General features: G+C 35.9%; 1 protein-coding gene and 1 long non-coding RNA gene across 2 annotated transcripts in view; one reads left to right on the top strand and one right to left on the bottom strand.

The window, feature by feature from the left end:
- Positions 1 to 16,312, bottom strand: part of VEGFC (vascular endothelial growth factor C) — a 98,869-nt gene that overhangs the window by 27,069 nt on the left and 55,488 nt on the right. Inside the window, exons 2-3 of the mRNA XM_011237393.3 lie at positions 7,758 to 7,971; positions 6,098 to 6,288 (exon numbers count right to left, since the gene is read on the bottom strand). Of these exons, the coding sequence (XP_011235695.2) occupies positions 6,098 to 6,288; positions 7,758 to 7,971 (405 nt within the window). The remainder of the gene's footprint in view (positions 1 to 6,097; positions 6,289 to 7,757; positions 7,972 to 16,312) is intronic.
- Positions 1 to 16,312, top strand: part of LOC117797074 — a 28,892-nt gene that overhangs the window by 9,626 nt on the left and 2,954 nt on the right. Inside the window, exon 3 of the long non-coding RNA XR_004621922.1 lies at positions 14,757 to 14,819. This is a non-coding gene — a long non-coding RNA (uncharacterized LOC117797074). The remainder of the gene's footprint in view (positions 1 to 14,756; positions 14,820 to 16,312) is intronic.

Below are 16,312 nucleotides of genomic sequence, written 5' to 3' on the forward strand. Positions count from 1 at the left end.
TCCAACGGCATTTATCAATATGATGTTTCCTCTCAAATCTACAGCTAAGGATCCAATCACCGCTATAGAATTCTAGAATCACATGCTCAATCTGCTTGGGTATCTCCACCTAAATTATATCACTCCGATTTTTCAAAATCAACAAGTTCACGGCTCTACCCTTGACCCTAAATCTGTTCCCTTTTCTTTATTCATTCAATTTAGTGCCTAGTATGCCAATAACTGTGCTATGCTCCAGGGTAATAACCAAACACAGTCTCTGCTTTCATAGAGTTTAGAGCTTAGGGACTAAAACAATCTGACAGATAAAGTAATGATGCTAACATATGGGCAATAAGGGACCATACAGGATGCTTGAGAGGTGACATTCATATCTAGGCCTAAGATGAGCAGAAATTAGCTCGATGGGGGGGATATCAGGAGGTGTGTAAGAAGATGGTTCAAACACAGAGTATTGTAGAGACTCCAAGGTAAGAGATATTGACAACATTTAAGGAGTAGATGAATTTGGGTCCTTGTGGAAAGTCGTATTTGGGGGAAAGCAGTGACAACTGAGGCTGCAGATTTAGGCAGCAGCCAGATCATGGAGGGCCTAGTAAACCATGTGGAAGGATTTAACCTAAAGAAGGCACCTAAAGGAGAGAGCTGTTGAAAATATTTAACAGCTTAGAACAGTTTGCATCAACCAGTCACATGCTAGCCTGGGCAGGAAATGATTTATCATTTAGAAAACAAAAAACTCACTGCTATAATGTGGCCAATGGATGGGAGGGAGATATGGAGATACGGAACCAGTCACTAGGCTGCCCCAGGTGATTGATGAATGTGGCCCACAACAGATGAGATCAGCAGGATGAAGACACTGGATGGATTCCAGCCATGTTTGGAAGGGAGATTTAACTGGAATTATTGATTGGACTTTTAGTGAAAGGAAGTCTAACTTGGATTAACCAACAAAGATGAGTGCTGTCACTTACAAAGAGAATACTGGAAGAAGAAAAAGGTTTATTTACTTGCTTCTCTATCTGTGTGGGTGGGGTGGGTGTGAGGGAATAGGTCATAACTCCAGCGTGGTGCACATGAACCAGGACCCGCCAGAGGGGAAGTCAAGTCACAGGCTTCAGCATGGGAACCATGAGAGAAGTCTGAGCTGGAGATAAGGATCTGGGTAACCTCCATTAAGAGCAAAACAGTGTAGATGAAGATGCCTAAGGACAGCATGTGGAGTCAGGAAAGAAGGTGTCCTGGGGCAGCACCCCGACGACTAAGTATCTCATTTTCAATTCACTTCAAATTTTTAATTCAAGCTCTGCAAATCTTTGGAAAATTGAAGTGCCAAATGAGACTCCTGTGCTGTTATAAGGATACATACATTTCAAAAAATACCACTTCACAGATCAGAATCTGTAAGAATTGCGATTATTGCATGTGTCAAGCTTATCAAAAATGATCAAAATAAAACTTGAAAACAACACAAACCAACAACAAGAAACCAGACCTCAAAAATTTTATAGGTAAATTCTGATTTTTCTAGTGAGCAGATGACTGGGAGGAAGCAGGCAAAATCAATGATTTCAACATCATAAATCTGTTATAAAAGCCATCCTAAATTTTCTGGAGCCTGGAGGTGAAAGAGGATGAAATTCAGTGAGAACTGATTCCATATGAACTAAAGTAGATTTAGTTTTCTTTTAGAAAAAATATCCTATCTGAGGATACTGGACAAAATTCTGTTACCTACACATATCTTAAACTTAGCACTAAATGCTCTTCTTAGCCTGGAAGCTTCTTCCTGAAGTGTACAACCCTCTGACACCTCCAACTTGACAGAGAAGTTTGTGTGCTGTTGTGCATACACACTTATCCTTGAATAAATGTCTTCACCCTGGCACCCATTAGGTCAACATGGAACCTTATCAGGCCACTGGTGGGAATAAATATGCAGCGGTCCCAGAGAAACCAATGGTGAACAGAAGACTACATTCATTCATTGTGCTTACTAACAACGATTTTTCTGTTTTCCAAGTTTAGATTTTACCTAAGGCACTCCTGGTATCTATTTGGCACATGTGTAAAGTAAGTGCGTATTTAGTAAGACAATAGTAAGAAGAATACAATGGTGTCTTCTGCTCATAGCAACTATGGGGAAAAAGGGGGAGCATTTTCTCTTCCATTTGTTCAAAAACAGACATTTTTAAAGATTGATCTGAAAGTTATAGCCCATACTTTGATGAGGCAATAGGATCGGTTTATTTAAAAATTACACGGGTGAGTTAATCAAGTATTTTATTATTATTAACCTTCAAGGCAATAGTTTTAAAATCTGCTTCAATGGATAAGGACTAGGGTAAGGACACCTCCCCCTTGGAACTGTGGGGCAAGGGCGGTAGATGTGTCCATATCTTCATTTTTTTTTCTGGTGAGAGGGTCAGTTTTAATGTGCTTCCAAAAGGGGATGTGTGCTAATCCTGTGGCCAACACTCAGGGAACTGTGAACAACACAGATCTGTTCTTGGCTTTATGGAGGAGATGGACATTAACCAAATAATAATGGCTATATTGTTATAAACTAGGATTATAAACTGTAGTAAGTGCTATGAAAGAAAAATACGGGAAACTATAAAGCATTTAAGAGCAATACAGGATCCAATCAAGGAGGTCAGAAAAATCTCCCCCAAGGACTCCTTGAGCCACGTGATGGAGATCTAAAGAACTGATACCTCAGCAAAGAGGAGACTATTAGGTGAGGGTGACTTAAAAGTGTGAGCAAGGATGGAGGGCTAGAGGAGACACAGTGGTTCCCAGGGACTCAAGGAAGCCTAGAGCATTTGGGAGCACAAAACGTTAAGGACAAGGGACAGTTATGTCAGATGGTGCTGTGGAGGAAGACAGACATTTAAGGCTGTGATAAAGATTTCCGTTCTAACAGCAGTGGGAAATCATGGAAGAGTCTTTATGCTGGAGACTGGCACCACCAGATCTGTGTTTTAAAAATAGCACATTGGGGGGCCATTAAGAGAATGCATGGAGGTGAGGGAAAATGGAAGCAGGAAGCAGAGGGCATGGTTTTTCATTAGCTCAAAATAGCATGAAAAGCATGTTGGACTACAGTGATGGTGGTCGACATGGGGAGGCAAGATACTTCAGGGACATAATGAACATTTGATTTGGTCACAGGCTGGACATGTGACAAGAGAAGGGAGATGTCAGGGACGACCCCTGTGTTTCTGATTAGAGATAAGTCACACAGGATGGGAAACCACAAGTCCAGCGTGTTGTTTGGGCTGAGTGTGGTGCTGGGAATGGAAAGCTCGTCTAAGGAACTATTGCACAAAACATTTGAGCATCCGTTTCTAAAGAAGATAGATATTTTGAAGTATGTAATTTAAATATTAAAACAATAAATGGTACACCTGAAAGCATGAGACACTTTTTAAAGAAAATTCATTTTAAAACATTTTTCTATCAACTTAACGAGGCATAAAAGAAGGATCTGTGGAAGAAATTAGTAATGAAAAATAGCTTTACATATTGTCCAATGGCAACTGATGTTCACCAAGACAATAAATTAACTCTAAAAAGACAGGAGTTTCAAGAACTGAACCAACAAAGCAAAATCTTAGTGCTGAAACACTTATTATGCAACTTGATACTTTCACAATATGAGCACTTTGAAAGTAAAGTTGCATCTAACGACCGAATCCAATAAGGCATTTTTGAAATAATAAATAATAAGCTTTCAGTAGATACATTTTATTTGGTGAACTAATTCTTCACGATCTGTCTTTTGAGGCTATTTCATGTCATCCCATTTTTAAAACAGATACAGCCTTTTGGTCTTTGGAAAACACAACTGGTATATCTAGACCTTTTGAAGATCAACCAAATTGATACTGATTTAAGTCAAACCCCATAATAATAATATAACCTAGGATACATATCATATTGCTTAATAGAAATATTTAAAAACATATGCTATTAAAGGCATTCCAAAAATGTAATTTCCTCAATCACTCACACTTATTTTCTCTAACTTTTAAAAAAAAATGACATTTCAAGAAACTCAGAAGGCCAAAAATCCTTTTATGGAATTTGGCTTAAATAAAAAGGCAGCAATGCTTTTAATATTAACATCTTTTTAAAAATGAATGTTAGTTTTTTGGAGGCTATCCTACTGTAGCTAAGTATTCATTTTGATGAAAAAAAAGTATTAAGTTCCAACACTTTAATTAAAGAATTTTTAAAATTCTGTTTTACTTCAGGATTAAGATAAACACATATTACCAAGTAAAACCTGTTAAATTAGTAGTATTTTATTCAGAATAATTAGTGTACACTAAATCTAGTTTCTTAGCTAACAAATTCCTAATTACTGTTTGATAAAGATAGAGGGGTAAGGGAGGGAGCCCACAAAGGAGGAGTTTTGCTGTGATCAATGACTAAATTATATGTTATTCTTTTAAAATATTAGAATTTTATCAAGTGCAGAAATGTTATCCCATGACCCACAAACATATATTCTACTGATTACATTTCTAAATGCATGAATATATTTAGAATTATGTTGCATCTCTTGCTAATGCCTGCTAGAAGGAATACTGTGTCATTGTGCTGGATTCTGGAAAGTAATCAAGAATAAATGAACTCCTTCTGGCTGTGCGTAACTATGATGATAACAGGAATGATGTCAGGCCCCAAAGCATCACCTTTTAATTTTTTTTTTTTTAATCTTTAGAGCTTAGGTATAGGTTAGTTGAATAGAAAATTCAGTTTTATAATTTATTTTTTTTATTTCCTCTTGCAAGTCTTAGTATCTGAAATGGCTTATTCCTTCATCAGGCATATGAGCAATACAAAGAAACACATTTCCCCCCCCAAAAAAGCAGTTTGGATTGTATAATAGGACAGTGTCTCCAAATCCAGAGCCCCAATGATCATTACAGTAAAAATTTTAGAAATTTCCAACCAGATGGGAAAGCACAGTTGAAGAAACTCAGGTAACCTTAATTTTCATTTCTACTTAGTTATATGAAAGTAGGAGTAGATTTTATCAATGGGATCCAAGCTTTTGGTCTGCTCAAGTTTGTGTGAGAAGAAGCTTTCATTATAGGTATTCCAAGTATAGACATTATTTGACTAAAAATGACAATTTGTTGTCATTTTACATTGTATCAATCAAACCTCTCATCACATTTTTGAAATTATTTTTCATATTGAAGGTCACAGTGCAGTTCTGAATGCAGCCAGATTACCTGTGTTATTTCAACTCTCAAAACTGATCGGAAAAGCCTTTCAAGCAAACACAGGTTTGTCTTTCCAGAAGTTTGCACCAGCCCAGCCCACGGCCTGGGCTTCTCCAAACATTTCTGCTCAGGGGTCAGTGGCACACAGCACTTTGAACAACACTCAGTGGTTAATCACCAGCTCATAAACATGCCCTCTGATAGCCAGCCGCCTCTCCCACAGAAGACCTAGGTGCAGGGTAGCACACCTGCGCTAAAAATTCTGGATCCAGACCAAAGCTTAAGATCAGTTTCTTGGTTGTTATACTAAAAGCTTCACATCTAATGTGATGGGACTTTACAGGTAACTCAAACTGCTTGAGATTTAGTGTCAGAATATTTGCTTTGCTTTCTAAATGGACACAATGAATACACTCAGAGCGCTGGCTTATTTCAATACCACACCTGGGCTGTGGCATAGAACAGAAACGTTTCGTTACATGTTTTGAATTGTGATTTGTGCTGTAGCTGTACAATCAGAAGACAACCACTTAAAAGTAACTGATGGCCAAATGAAAATATTTAGAACACACACATACACACACACACACACACACACACACATTCATACGTGTATTTCTTATTTGCTTCCCTTGGCTTTGACACCACTACTAGGAACAGAGTTCATAAAGCATCAGTTACTTTCTTGGTGAGATGATAGCCTCAACATCACAGAATGCTGAGAAATTCACTTCGTTCCCCACAGACAATCTAAGCAGCTCAGAATGGCACGGCGTTACCGCCCAGGGACCAGAGCCCCGCCAAGGACTGAGGTCAGGGGCTGGGCGGGCTCCCCGCGCAGCCAGCGCACCTACCGTCTTGCTGAGGTGGCTTGTGCTGGTGTTCATGCACTGTAGGCCCTCGCTGTTGCAGCAGCCTCCACATCTGTAGACGGACACACATGGAGGTTTAAAGAAGGTGTTTGTTGCTGCTCCAAACTCCTTCCCCACATCTATACACACCTCACGTGGTGTGCACTGAGTTTTTCTCCACTCATTATCAATACCTGTCGAGTCATAGGGAAGGCCGTAAGTTACACAGAAGCAGCGAGGCGGAAAAGCCCACAGCAGTTGGAAGTCACATTTGATTTCAGATTTTCAGACTGAAGTATAACACATAACGTTAAAAAAGAAAGAGTCGACAGGATCCTAAATTGCCCTGTGAATTAGAATGCAATATAATATTTATTCAATATTTAACAGATCAGCAAAGGATATTCTCTTAAAAAACGAATTTCTGTAGCCATGTAACAAGCTAAATTAGGATTATGCTTTCTTAAAACAACACCAGTTTTTCTGCAGCACTTCTGTTTGGTTTTCTTTGCTTAAGAAAATGAAAATTTAATATATAGAAGTTTGCAGGACCTGCAGAGAGAGAGAGAGTCACACTCATTTGCTATAGTATGTACTATTTTGCGGTCTCAGAGCAAAGACAAACAACATGATTTAATTTTTCTTTCTAAACTGAGATGCAAATGAGGAAATGGCTGTGGGTCTGGACTGAATTCAAAGATCATTTTTAGGCAGGCTATCTGGCAGCTTCGGGTAATGTCACTTGAAATGCAAGGGTATCTTCCATCAACTGGGACATGTATCCTGAACTAAGAATCTTCAGGAAAGTCAAATTTTCCTGTTCCTTTTATGCTCTCTCTTGGCATTCGGTTTCCAGTCAGTTAGGGGTTTAGCTCTAACACTGTGGACTCTTTAAATATTGCATTATAGATGATGTACTTCTTAAATGTTCTAGCTTCTTTTCCCCATCTTTTCCCTCAAATTTTTAAGAAAAAGGATATAAACTATAGGCTATTCAACTCTGAAGCCATTTTGCTTGCATGTGTTTTCAAAATAATTTGCAATCTCAAACCATGACAGCGACTACTATCTAACAATTGAAGGGAGTTATTTTTTTAAAAATAGTCCACCAATTTATACTATGCCACTGTACGCAGCATCTTAACTTTTTGTGACACTCTCTGCTAGATCTTTTAGTAGCTTTCCAAAAGTCCAGCTCCCAAGCCAGTTACCTGTGAAACAACAAGGCAATAAGAAGTCTTTGAAAAGATGATTTCGGGTGATTTAGAAATTAAGCATTTCTGAACCCAAATCAGAAAATATACCTGCAATTATTTTGTAAGATATAGAATGTTTAAATGGCGAAACTGACACAGTGTGGAAAATATATCTTCAGGTTTTTAAAATTTTGCAATGGAATATCACCTTAATTAAAAAGTGTCGATAGGCCTGCACCTTTCTACTTTTACATTTTGAGAAATCCTCTTAACCATCACAGTGAAGTTATAAAATGCTGTATTTTGAAAAACTGCATTCCTATTTTGTTTGCCTTTGGCCCTAAAGGTATTTAGTGGTAGAGATGCTGAAATTAAAACAAACAAACAAACAAACAAAAAAAATGAGCTGGCAGATTTTACTGGATTGATATATGAAGCTTATCATATATTTTCTTTCCCATACTTACTCTTCAAGATCTCTGTATTATAATGTGCTGCAGCAAATTTTACAGTCTCTTCTGTTCTTGCATTGGTGTTGGGCTGTTCTTTATTACGCTGCCAACCGCCTTTCCTTAATTGACATTTGTACATTTTCCAATATTCTGGGTAGAGTATGGTCATGAGCTCATCTACACTGGACGCTGACCGCAACTGTTCCTCCAGATCTTTGTCTGTATACGCCTATCAAAGAAACGTGCAAGATCAGTCAGTTATCAGATTAAGAGATTGAAAACAAATTCACTAAAAAACCTCTAGGTTTAATGTTATATATGCCAGACCCTTATTAAAAATATGATTAACTATCCCTGAATTACTTTACTTGGTAAAATTATATCCATATTTTAATTTGAATCAATACCATGCTTAAAAAAGAAGTTAAGTACCCACAACCAAATTTGTAAAATATATATTTGGTTTTTAAGACAAAAATTCTGTGAGACATAATTTTAAACATAACTTCCCAAGTAGCTTGTTTGATTTATGTTTTACATAATTGGCAGATTTTTAAGTTTGAAAATTTATTCAAGCTTGTATTACCCTCCAATATATAAACTGACGTCTACTCTCAGGCTTTGCCTCATCAGCATCAATAAAATATAATTAAGCAGGATACTCGAAATTAAGAAACTTTGTTTTACGGAAGCTTTTTTAGAATAAATAATTCCATGAAGAGGGGCGCCTGAGTGGCTCAGTCATTAAGCGTCTGCCTTCGGCTCAGGGCGTGATCCCAGAGCCCTGGGATCGAGCCCCGCATCAGTCTCCTCTGCTGGGAGCCTGCTTCTTCCTCTCCCACTCCCCCTGCTTGTGTTCCCTCTCTTGCTGGCTGTCTCTCTCTCTCTCTCTCAAATAAATAAATAAAATCTTTAAAAAAAAATAATTCCATGAAGAATGGGATTTCAACAACAGCATCCCAGGTTTATGTTTTGGCAGAACCTCCAAGTATTTCCAAAAAATCTAATTGTCAAGATTTATTTTGCTATGAAAAAGACATAAAGCAGTGTGGAGAACATTAATTCTGCTTATAAATATTGGTTGTCCAATTAAGTAGAACATACCAGGTAATATTCAGGGAGTTGTACCACAGTTAGGAAAAAATACAATTTTCTATATTTTATAGGGAAAATGAGACATTGTTTAACTTCATATACAGAGTGAAACACAACATCAAATGTTTATTTTACCCTGTCATGCTTATCCCAGCTTTTAAGTCTAAGTATGGGAGGAAACACTTGGGACATTGGTTCTTTAAGTTTAGTGTGCACAGGAATCAGCTAGAGACCTGTTAAGTAAGTAACACCCCCCCCCGCCCGGAGCGTTTTGGATGGAGACCAACAGTCTGCATTCTAACAAGTTAGAGTTTTCCTCTTAATTCTTGAGGTACACAATTAATATATTTGCTTTAAAAGTCAAAATACTATTTGATTTAAAGTCTTTTCACCATGATTTTGAATAATCAAAGTTATTCTGATGTAGGTACTATTTGTATTTTGAGAAATGTCATCTAATATTTCTTTTATCATTCTAGAGCCTCATAGGCAGTAGATTACAAAAAGTGTTCCTTTCTATTGGATAATAAAATTGGCTATTAATTTTAGGATTTCCCCTTTCTTCATTTATTGTGTCAATGGGGTATATCACTTAAACTCTTTAGGTCTGTGTTCTGAAAATATTGATATTCACCCATTACCTTCTGGAATATTAAGGTTGATTCTTGATATGCCATACAGCTATATAAAATATAATGCCCTTGAATAGATGGAGGGTGGGGATGGAGAGATCTCCCAGCTTAAATGAAATGGACAACCACTCCTCACACAGTTTCCCAAATGTTTATGAAATATTTGTCTCAAGAAAATCTCATATATGAAACAAATTTCAAGAATCAAAAATGTCTTGGAATCTAAATGGATTGCAACTGGAGAGAAAGGTTGCAAAAGTACATGGGTAAAGTTTTGGTCATCACTACCTACAATGAAATGTCATGGATGGGTTTCTGTCTGCCTCTGCTAGCTTAAATAGCCTTTGAGCCAGCAGGAACACCATAGGACTGTGTGACTGGTGGGTCCCTGGGTTTTTTTTCCCCATAATTCAGCTGGAATTAAAGTCAAGATGTGACCTCAGCTGATCACACGAATATCACACGAACAGGCATGAGTGTTCACTTGCCAGGAAGAGCTTCAATACCACACACACTAGTGTTACGTGACACAAGGAAAGGTACATGCCAAGCCATACAGAAAAAAGACAGTGGGGAAGAGGGGCTTTCAATTAAGTATTATTTGAAGTTTTAAGGCAAATCAAAATTGTACTTCAAATTTTGTACTTCAAAATTTAGAAAGGGAAAATAACAATAATTGTATCTATGACAGAAAATGCCGTTACTCAGTAGATAAATAGAAAAATATAAGCAAACAATTCACAATAGAAAAAATGCAACATAAAAAACTGGGGAAATGGGCCAAAGCCAAACTACAGCATATGAATAGAAAATAAAAATTTATATTTATACTCTTAGGCTGATAAAAGGCTTTTCTGAAGGTGAATATAAATATAAAATGTAAACTATCTGTACAGTAGAAAATAATGTAAACTAAAACACAATAAAGTAGGAAAACTATTTGCAATATGCATGACGGATGGAAAAGGACTGATATTCACACGAACACGTTAAAGACAAAAAATAAACAGGTACTTCAATAGAAATTTAGACAGCAAATTCACATTAAATTTTCCATCCAACAGAAGTGAGAATATAATTATGCCAGCTATATGTACAAATTCATCATGGGCTATCATAATGAATTTAAAAAACAATCTATACAGACAATAGTAAAGAACTGATCAAATCATATACAGTATAACGTAAATGTAATAATACAAATATATAATTGAGACATGTAAAGAGGTTCATAAATACATTATTTATGAAGCGGTATACAATTTAGACACAGTACACAGGATGGTTATATATGTAGTATATATATGTATATATATTTGGTTTTATGAAAAACCAAATTCACATATAGATTGTATGCATGTAATTGTGTATATAGACAAGAGTAAAACATATGCAGCCAAAAAATATACATATCCATATATATATATATATACACACACACACACACACCTTCTCCAAATTGCAGGTTTAAGGTAATTATTATGTCCTTCTTTATACATTTTTGTACTTTAAATTTTACTTTTTTAAAAAGATTTTATTCATTTGAAAGTGGGGGAGGGGGTAGAAGGAGAGGGAGAGGGAGAAGCAGAGTCCCTGGTGAGCAGGGAGCCCAACTTGGGGCTCCATCTTATGACCCTGAGATCATGGCCTGAACTGAAGTCAGACGCTTAACTGACTGAGCCACCCAGGCACCACTGTACTCAAATTTTAAATAATGCACAGTGGTGCCTGGGTGGCTCAGTCAGTTAAGTGCTATGGAAGTCAAGATGGGTGTGCAATGTCAAAGGCAGGGAGCTACAATCAGGAACAAACCCCTTCCTTGACAATTCATGTACCTAGAACACATTCCCTTCTTACTCTAACAGAATGACGATTCCAGAAATTATGTGACGAGAAAAATTTTGGAGATTCACCTGCAATCTGTAATTCCCCTAATTATGAAGAATCATAGCATAAAGTGAACACTTGAGGTGGCATTGACTATGGATCCTAATCACCTTTACATTTTACATGCCTAGGTTGCAAAACCTAGCTTTCCTCTTGCTTCTCTTTGTTGACTAGGGGTTGTTCAGATGCCTGCTAGGGACTCAAATCATGAGTCCACATAGGGTGTTCTTCCTCCCCCAAACTGTGACAACTCAGAGAGTCGATGATAAGCTGCAAGTCATCTAGGGTTAATGTTAGTAATGGCCTGGCATTTACCAATGAATGAAAATTAGTTTTTAGAAAACCCTACAAATCCTATGTCAATAATCTCTTCAAACAACAATCTTCAGTTAATTGTTATGCTATATATAGACTTGGCACTCATTTGATAATTTTATGAAGTTGAAAATTCATGAGGAAATGCATATACTTTAATTATGGAAAATTTTCTTTCACTTAAAAGCATACACTCTTACCAAATATTAATAATCAGAATTGAAAGAGTGGACAAGAGTCCATCAAACACAAGTTTGATCACACTGCTGTATTTTCATGAAGTGGCCAAAAATGTCATAGGCAAACCTGTGTAGTTGTCCAATATATCTATATTTTCGGGGAGAGGAGGTAAATGACTTCTTGCACAAACTGGAAAATAAGGAATGTTTGCATTTTTTTCTAAAACTGTGTATATGCTATCTTTAAAAGTCTGGCTCAAATAATACTTTATAGCTGAAAAAATGTATATTTTCATGGACAACTTCATAAGATAAAGCAAAAAAGAAAATTTGGTCAAATTATCAGTTTCATAAGACAATAAATTTACTAAAAAGTTTAAAAGAAAATATTTTTCATATTATTCCCATCACATACAATCATTTCTTTGTCCTAGGAAACTAAGTTATCAGTAGGGATCAATCTCTTATAAGGCAGTTATCAAGGTCAATAACTCTATATTACCATTGGGTTTTCTTTCTTTAAAAATAGGGTCAGATCCAATAAAGAATAAGTAGTTGCCAAAATTATTGTTTCCCTAACACAGCAGAGGAGCTTGCTTATTCAGTCTTTCTTACTTAACAGTGGCAGTTGTATGACAGGTGAACTGTGGGTTTTCTGTTTCCTTCAGATAACTATCCAGGCTAGGCAAATTTGTAAATTTTAAAGGTATATTCTGATTAATGAAAAATACATTTTTAAAGCAAAATCTGGGCAAGGTGGCAGAATGTAGAGGGTTTTGGATTTGAAAAATCATCCAGTACATAGTTGTAAAATTCATTTTAAAAATCACCCTTTAGTAGAGAGTCATAAATAAATATGCAAGATCAAATGATATCCTTCTAAGGTATAGAAACTTGTAACTGTGTTATATAACCTTAGCAAATCATTTTACCTAATGTTTCAGGGAAGGTGTCAGAGTCAGGTTCTTTCCCCCACAGGTTACCCATCACCCATGTCTACACCAACCTCATGTGCCACAGATAGGTATACCCTGAAAGTAGACATTTACATTTCAGTTTAATATTGAAAGTTTTTTTATTGGAAGTTTTAAGTTTCAATTTTTTCCTAACCTTCTGAAATATTTTATTGTAAAATTTGAAAATAAGGCCATAATAAAGAATGGAATCTTCTTATGTCTATTATTGATAACATAAATTATTTTTTTTAAAAAGTCACTTTTTTAGTTTATCACATACATGAATTAAATTAAAAAATCAAATACTTAACTCATTATGTAAGTAGACTCTTAGAAGATTTTTTAAAGATTCACTTTCAATTGTTATTGTTGAAATGACTTTCTAATTTAATACCAAAGTAGGCAGTCATATTTGCATCATTCACACAATGGACAAAATAGCTCTATATACCCTGATTTCTTGCACCCAACACTGAAAACCACTCACTTCTTATTTTCTAATGGAATTGGTTTTNAAATAAATAAATAAATTAAAAAATCAAATACTTAACTCATTATGTAAGTAGACTCTTAGAAGATTTTTTAAAGATTCACTTTCAATTGTTATTGTTGAAATGACTTTCTAATTTAATACCAAAGTAGGCAGTCATATTTGCATCATTCACACAATGGACAAAATAGCTCTATATACCCTGATTTCTTGCACCCAACACTGAAAACCACTCACTTCTTATTTTCTAATGGAATTGGTTTTCCTTCCTTGTAGAATACAAAATGATCTCAGAACTATTAATTCTAACCTTTGTCCATGTATGATGGCAAAAATAGCTCCAGATAGATGAAGCCAAAAATCATGAATGACAACAAGGGAAATACCAAGGCATTAAAACATGTAAAAATTACTCCAGTATTCCAATATTTACATATTGTAGAGCAACAGCTTTAAACCAGGGATGATTTTCCCCTTGGGTGATTTGGCAACATCTGCAGACTTTTTTTTTTAATGATTTTTTTAATTATATTATGTTAGTCACCATACAGTACATCCCCGGATTCCGATGCAAAGTTCGATGCTTCATTAGTTGCGTATAACACCCAATGCACTATGCAATACGTGCCCTCCTTACTACCCATCACCAGTCTATCCCATTCCCCCACCCCCCTCCCCTCTGAAGTCTTTAGTTTGTTTCTCATTGTCTATAGTCTCTCATGTTTCATTCCCCCTTCTGATTACCCCTCCTTTCTTTATCCCTTTCTTCCCCTACAGATCATCCTAGTTCTTATGTTCCACAGATGAGAGAAATCATATGATAATTGTCTTTCTCTGCTTGACTTATTTCACTTAGCATTATCTCCTCCAGTGCTGTCCATGTTGCAGCAAATGTTGAGAACATGTTCTTTCTGATAGCTGAGTAATATTCCATTGTGTATATGGACCACAGCTTCTTAATCCAGTCATCTGTTGAAGGGGATCTCGGCTCCTTCCATGATTTAGCTATTGTGGACAATGCTGCTATGAACATTGGGGTGCATATGGCCCTTCTTTTCACTACATATCTGCAGACATTTTTACTTTTCAGAACTATGGGGTGATGCTACTGGCACTAGTTAAGTGAAGGCCAAGAATGCGGCCAACCATTCTGAAATGCACAAGACAGCTCCCTACCAAAAAAAAAAAAAAATCATTCAAGTCAACACTCACTGGTGCTGCTGTTGAGAAACTGTAGCTGAGTAACAGTGGGCTTTACCATATATTAGCCTCTTAAGAACGTGTCAGAAGGTTAAAATTTGCATGAATTTTACTTTCTCAAATTCCTAGAGGCATCAGAATGACTAAATGAGTAAATGAATGGTTGTAAAATATCTCCAGCAGGTGGATTTAGTAATTGTAACATTCTTAGAGATACTTTTTATCTTCCAGCGTAACATCTTATTTTCCTTTTTACATAGGCATTTCTCAACACATTGTTTCATAAGGAGAAGAGAATGTAGCAGTTTAGACAGTCTTTCTAGGTAAGTCAATTCAAAACATCTCACAATTGTTTTCCTTTGATTGCTTTCACTTTTTCTTTTGAAGATTAAAGTAATTTCAAAATCGTTCTGCACTTTTTCAATGATGCTCTTTTAGAAAGTTATTTTGAAATTACAGTTTGTAATGGGTTATTATTGTAATATTTCTTTTGAGTAAAATTTTTCTTTGACATTTTAAAGGTTAATATTAGCTACTTAATTCTGGAAGTAATATTAATAATACTTTAAAAAGTCCTTACTAAATGAATAATATTCCCACAAGAAAGTGAACAAATCATAGGACACAGTTTCATAAATTGTTACAAATTGAACACACCCTGTAATTATACCCAGATCAGTGATAGAGTATCAACCACATTCCAGAAACTTCCTTTTTTCTCCTCATTGATTACTCTCTACCAAATATTGCCATTTTGTTATATTTCTGCATTTCTGTTTTCAACCAACGTAGTTTTTAGTCTTTTTCAAATTTTACATAAATAGTATCCAAGAGCGTATAGTATCTTCTGTTGGGTCCTTTTCTCACCCTTATGTTTGTGACATTCGTCTCTGTCATTTGAAGCAGCTGGTTTTCCTGCTGTCTCATTTCTCATTGTATGAACTACTGTAATTTATTAATCTAATCTATGCTCAGCATGTCTTTTGATGGACATATCATGAGTTTGGGGGTGGTCAATAACTAGAGTTAGGATTGATGGTTCATGAGGTACTCATATAGATATGGCCAAACATTTTCCAAAGTAATTGTGTCAGGTTATAGTACTGAGGGCTGTATATAAGAATCCCTGGCTCCGTATCTTTGCCAACGACTAGCAGTGTTTGGTTTTTCATCTTAGCCATTCTGATGGGGTTGAGATAACACTCGTGATTTTAATGCGTAGTACACCTTGATGACTGATGATATTGAGCACTCTCATGTTATTTGGACTTTGGGTTATTCTCTTTTAAAAATTCCCAATTAAAAGCTTTTTATTCACCTCTATTGGCTGTCTTGTCATTGATTTGAAAGAGTTCTTAATGTACTCTCAATATAAGTCCTTTATCAAATATGTGTATTTTAAGCATCTTCTTCCAGTATGAAGCTCATATTCTCCTCAGTGGTGTTTGCTAAGAGAAATTAAAAAATCTACATAAATGAAGAGACCTATCATGTTCACAGATTGGAACACTCAGTATTATTAAGTTGACAATCCTCCCCATGTTGATCTATAAATTCAATGCAGTTCCAGCAGAATTTCTTATAGAAATTTCAAGCTGATCTTAAAATGTGTGTAAAGAATATACAATAACTAGTTTTATTTAGAAAAAGAAGAACGTTAGAGGTCTCATGTTATCACGTCTTAAACTCTTTGCAGTAATCAAGACAGTTTGATATTATCACGTCTTAAACTCTTTGCAGTAATCAAGACAGATTAACCCTGCCTTAAGAATAGACTGATAGAATACAGAATGAAGAAAGAAACAAATAAAAACTT

This window comes from Ailuropoda melanoleuca, chromosome 18 (assembly GCF_002007445.2).
Source record: "Ailuropoda melanoleuca isolate Jingjing chromosome 18, ASM200744v2, whole genome shotgun sequence".
NCBI classification, from domain to species: Eukaryota; Metazoa; Chordata; class Mammalia; order Carnivora; family Ursidae; genus Ailuropoda; species Ailuropoda melanoleuca.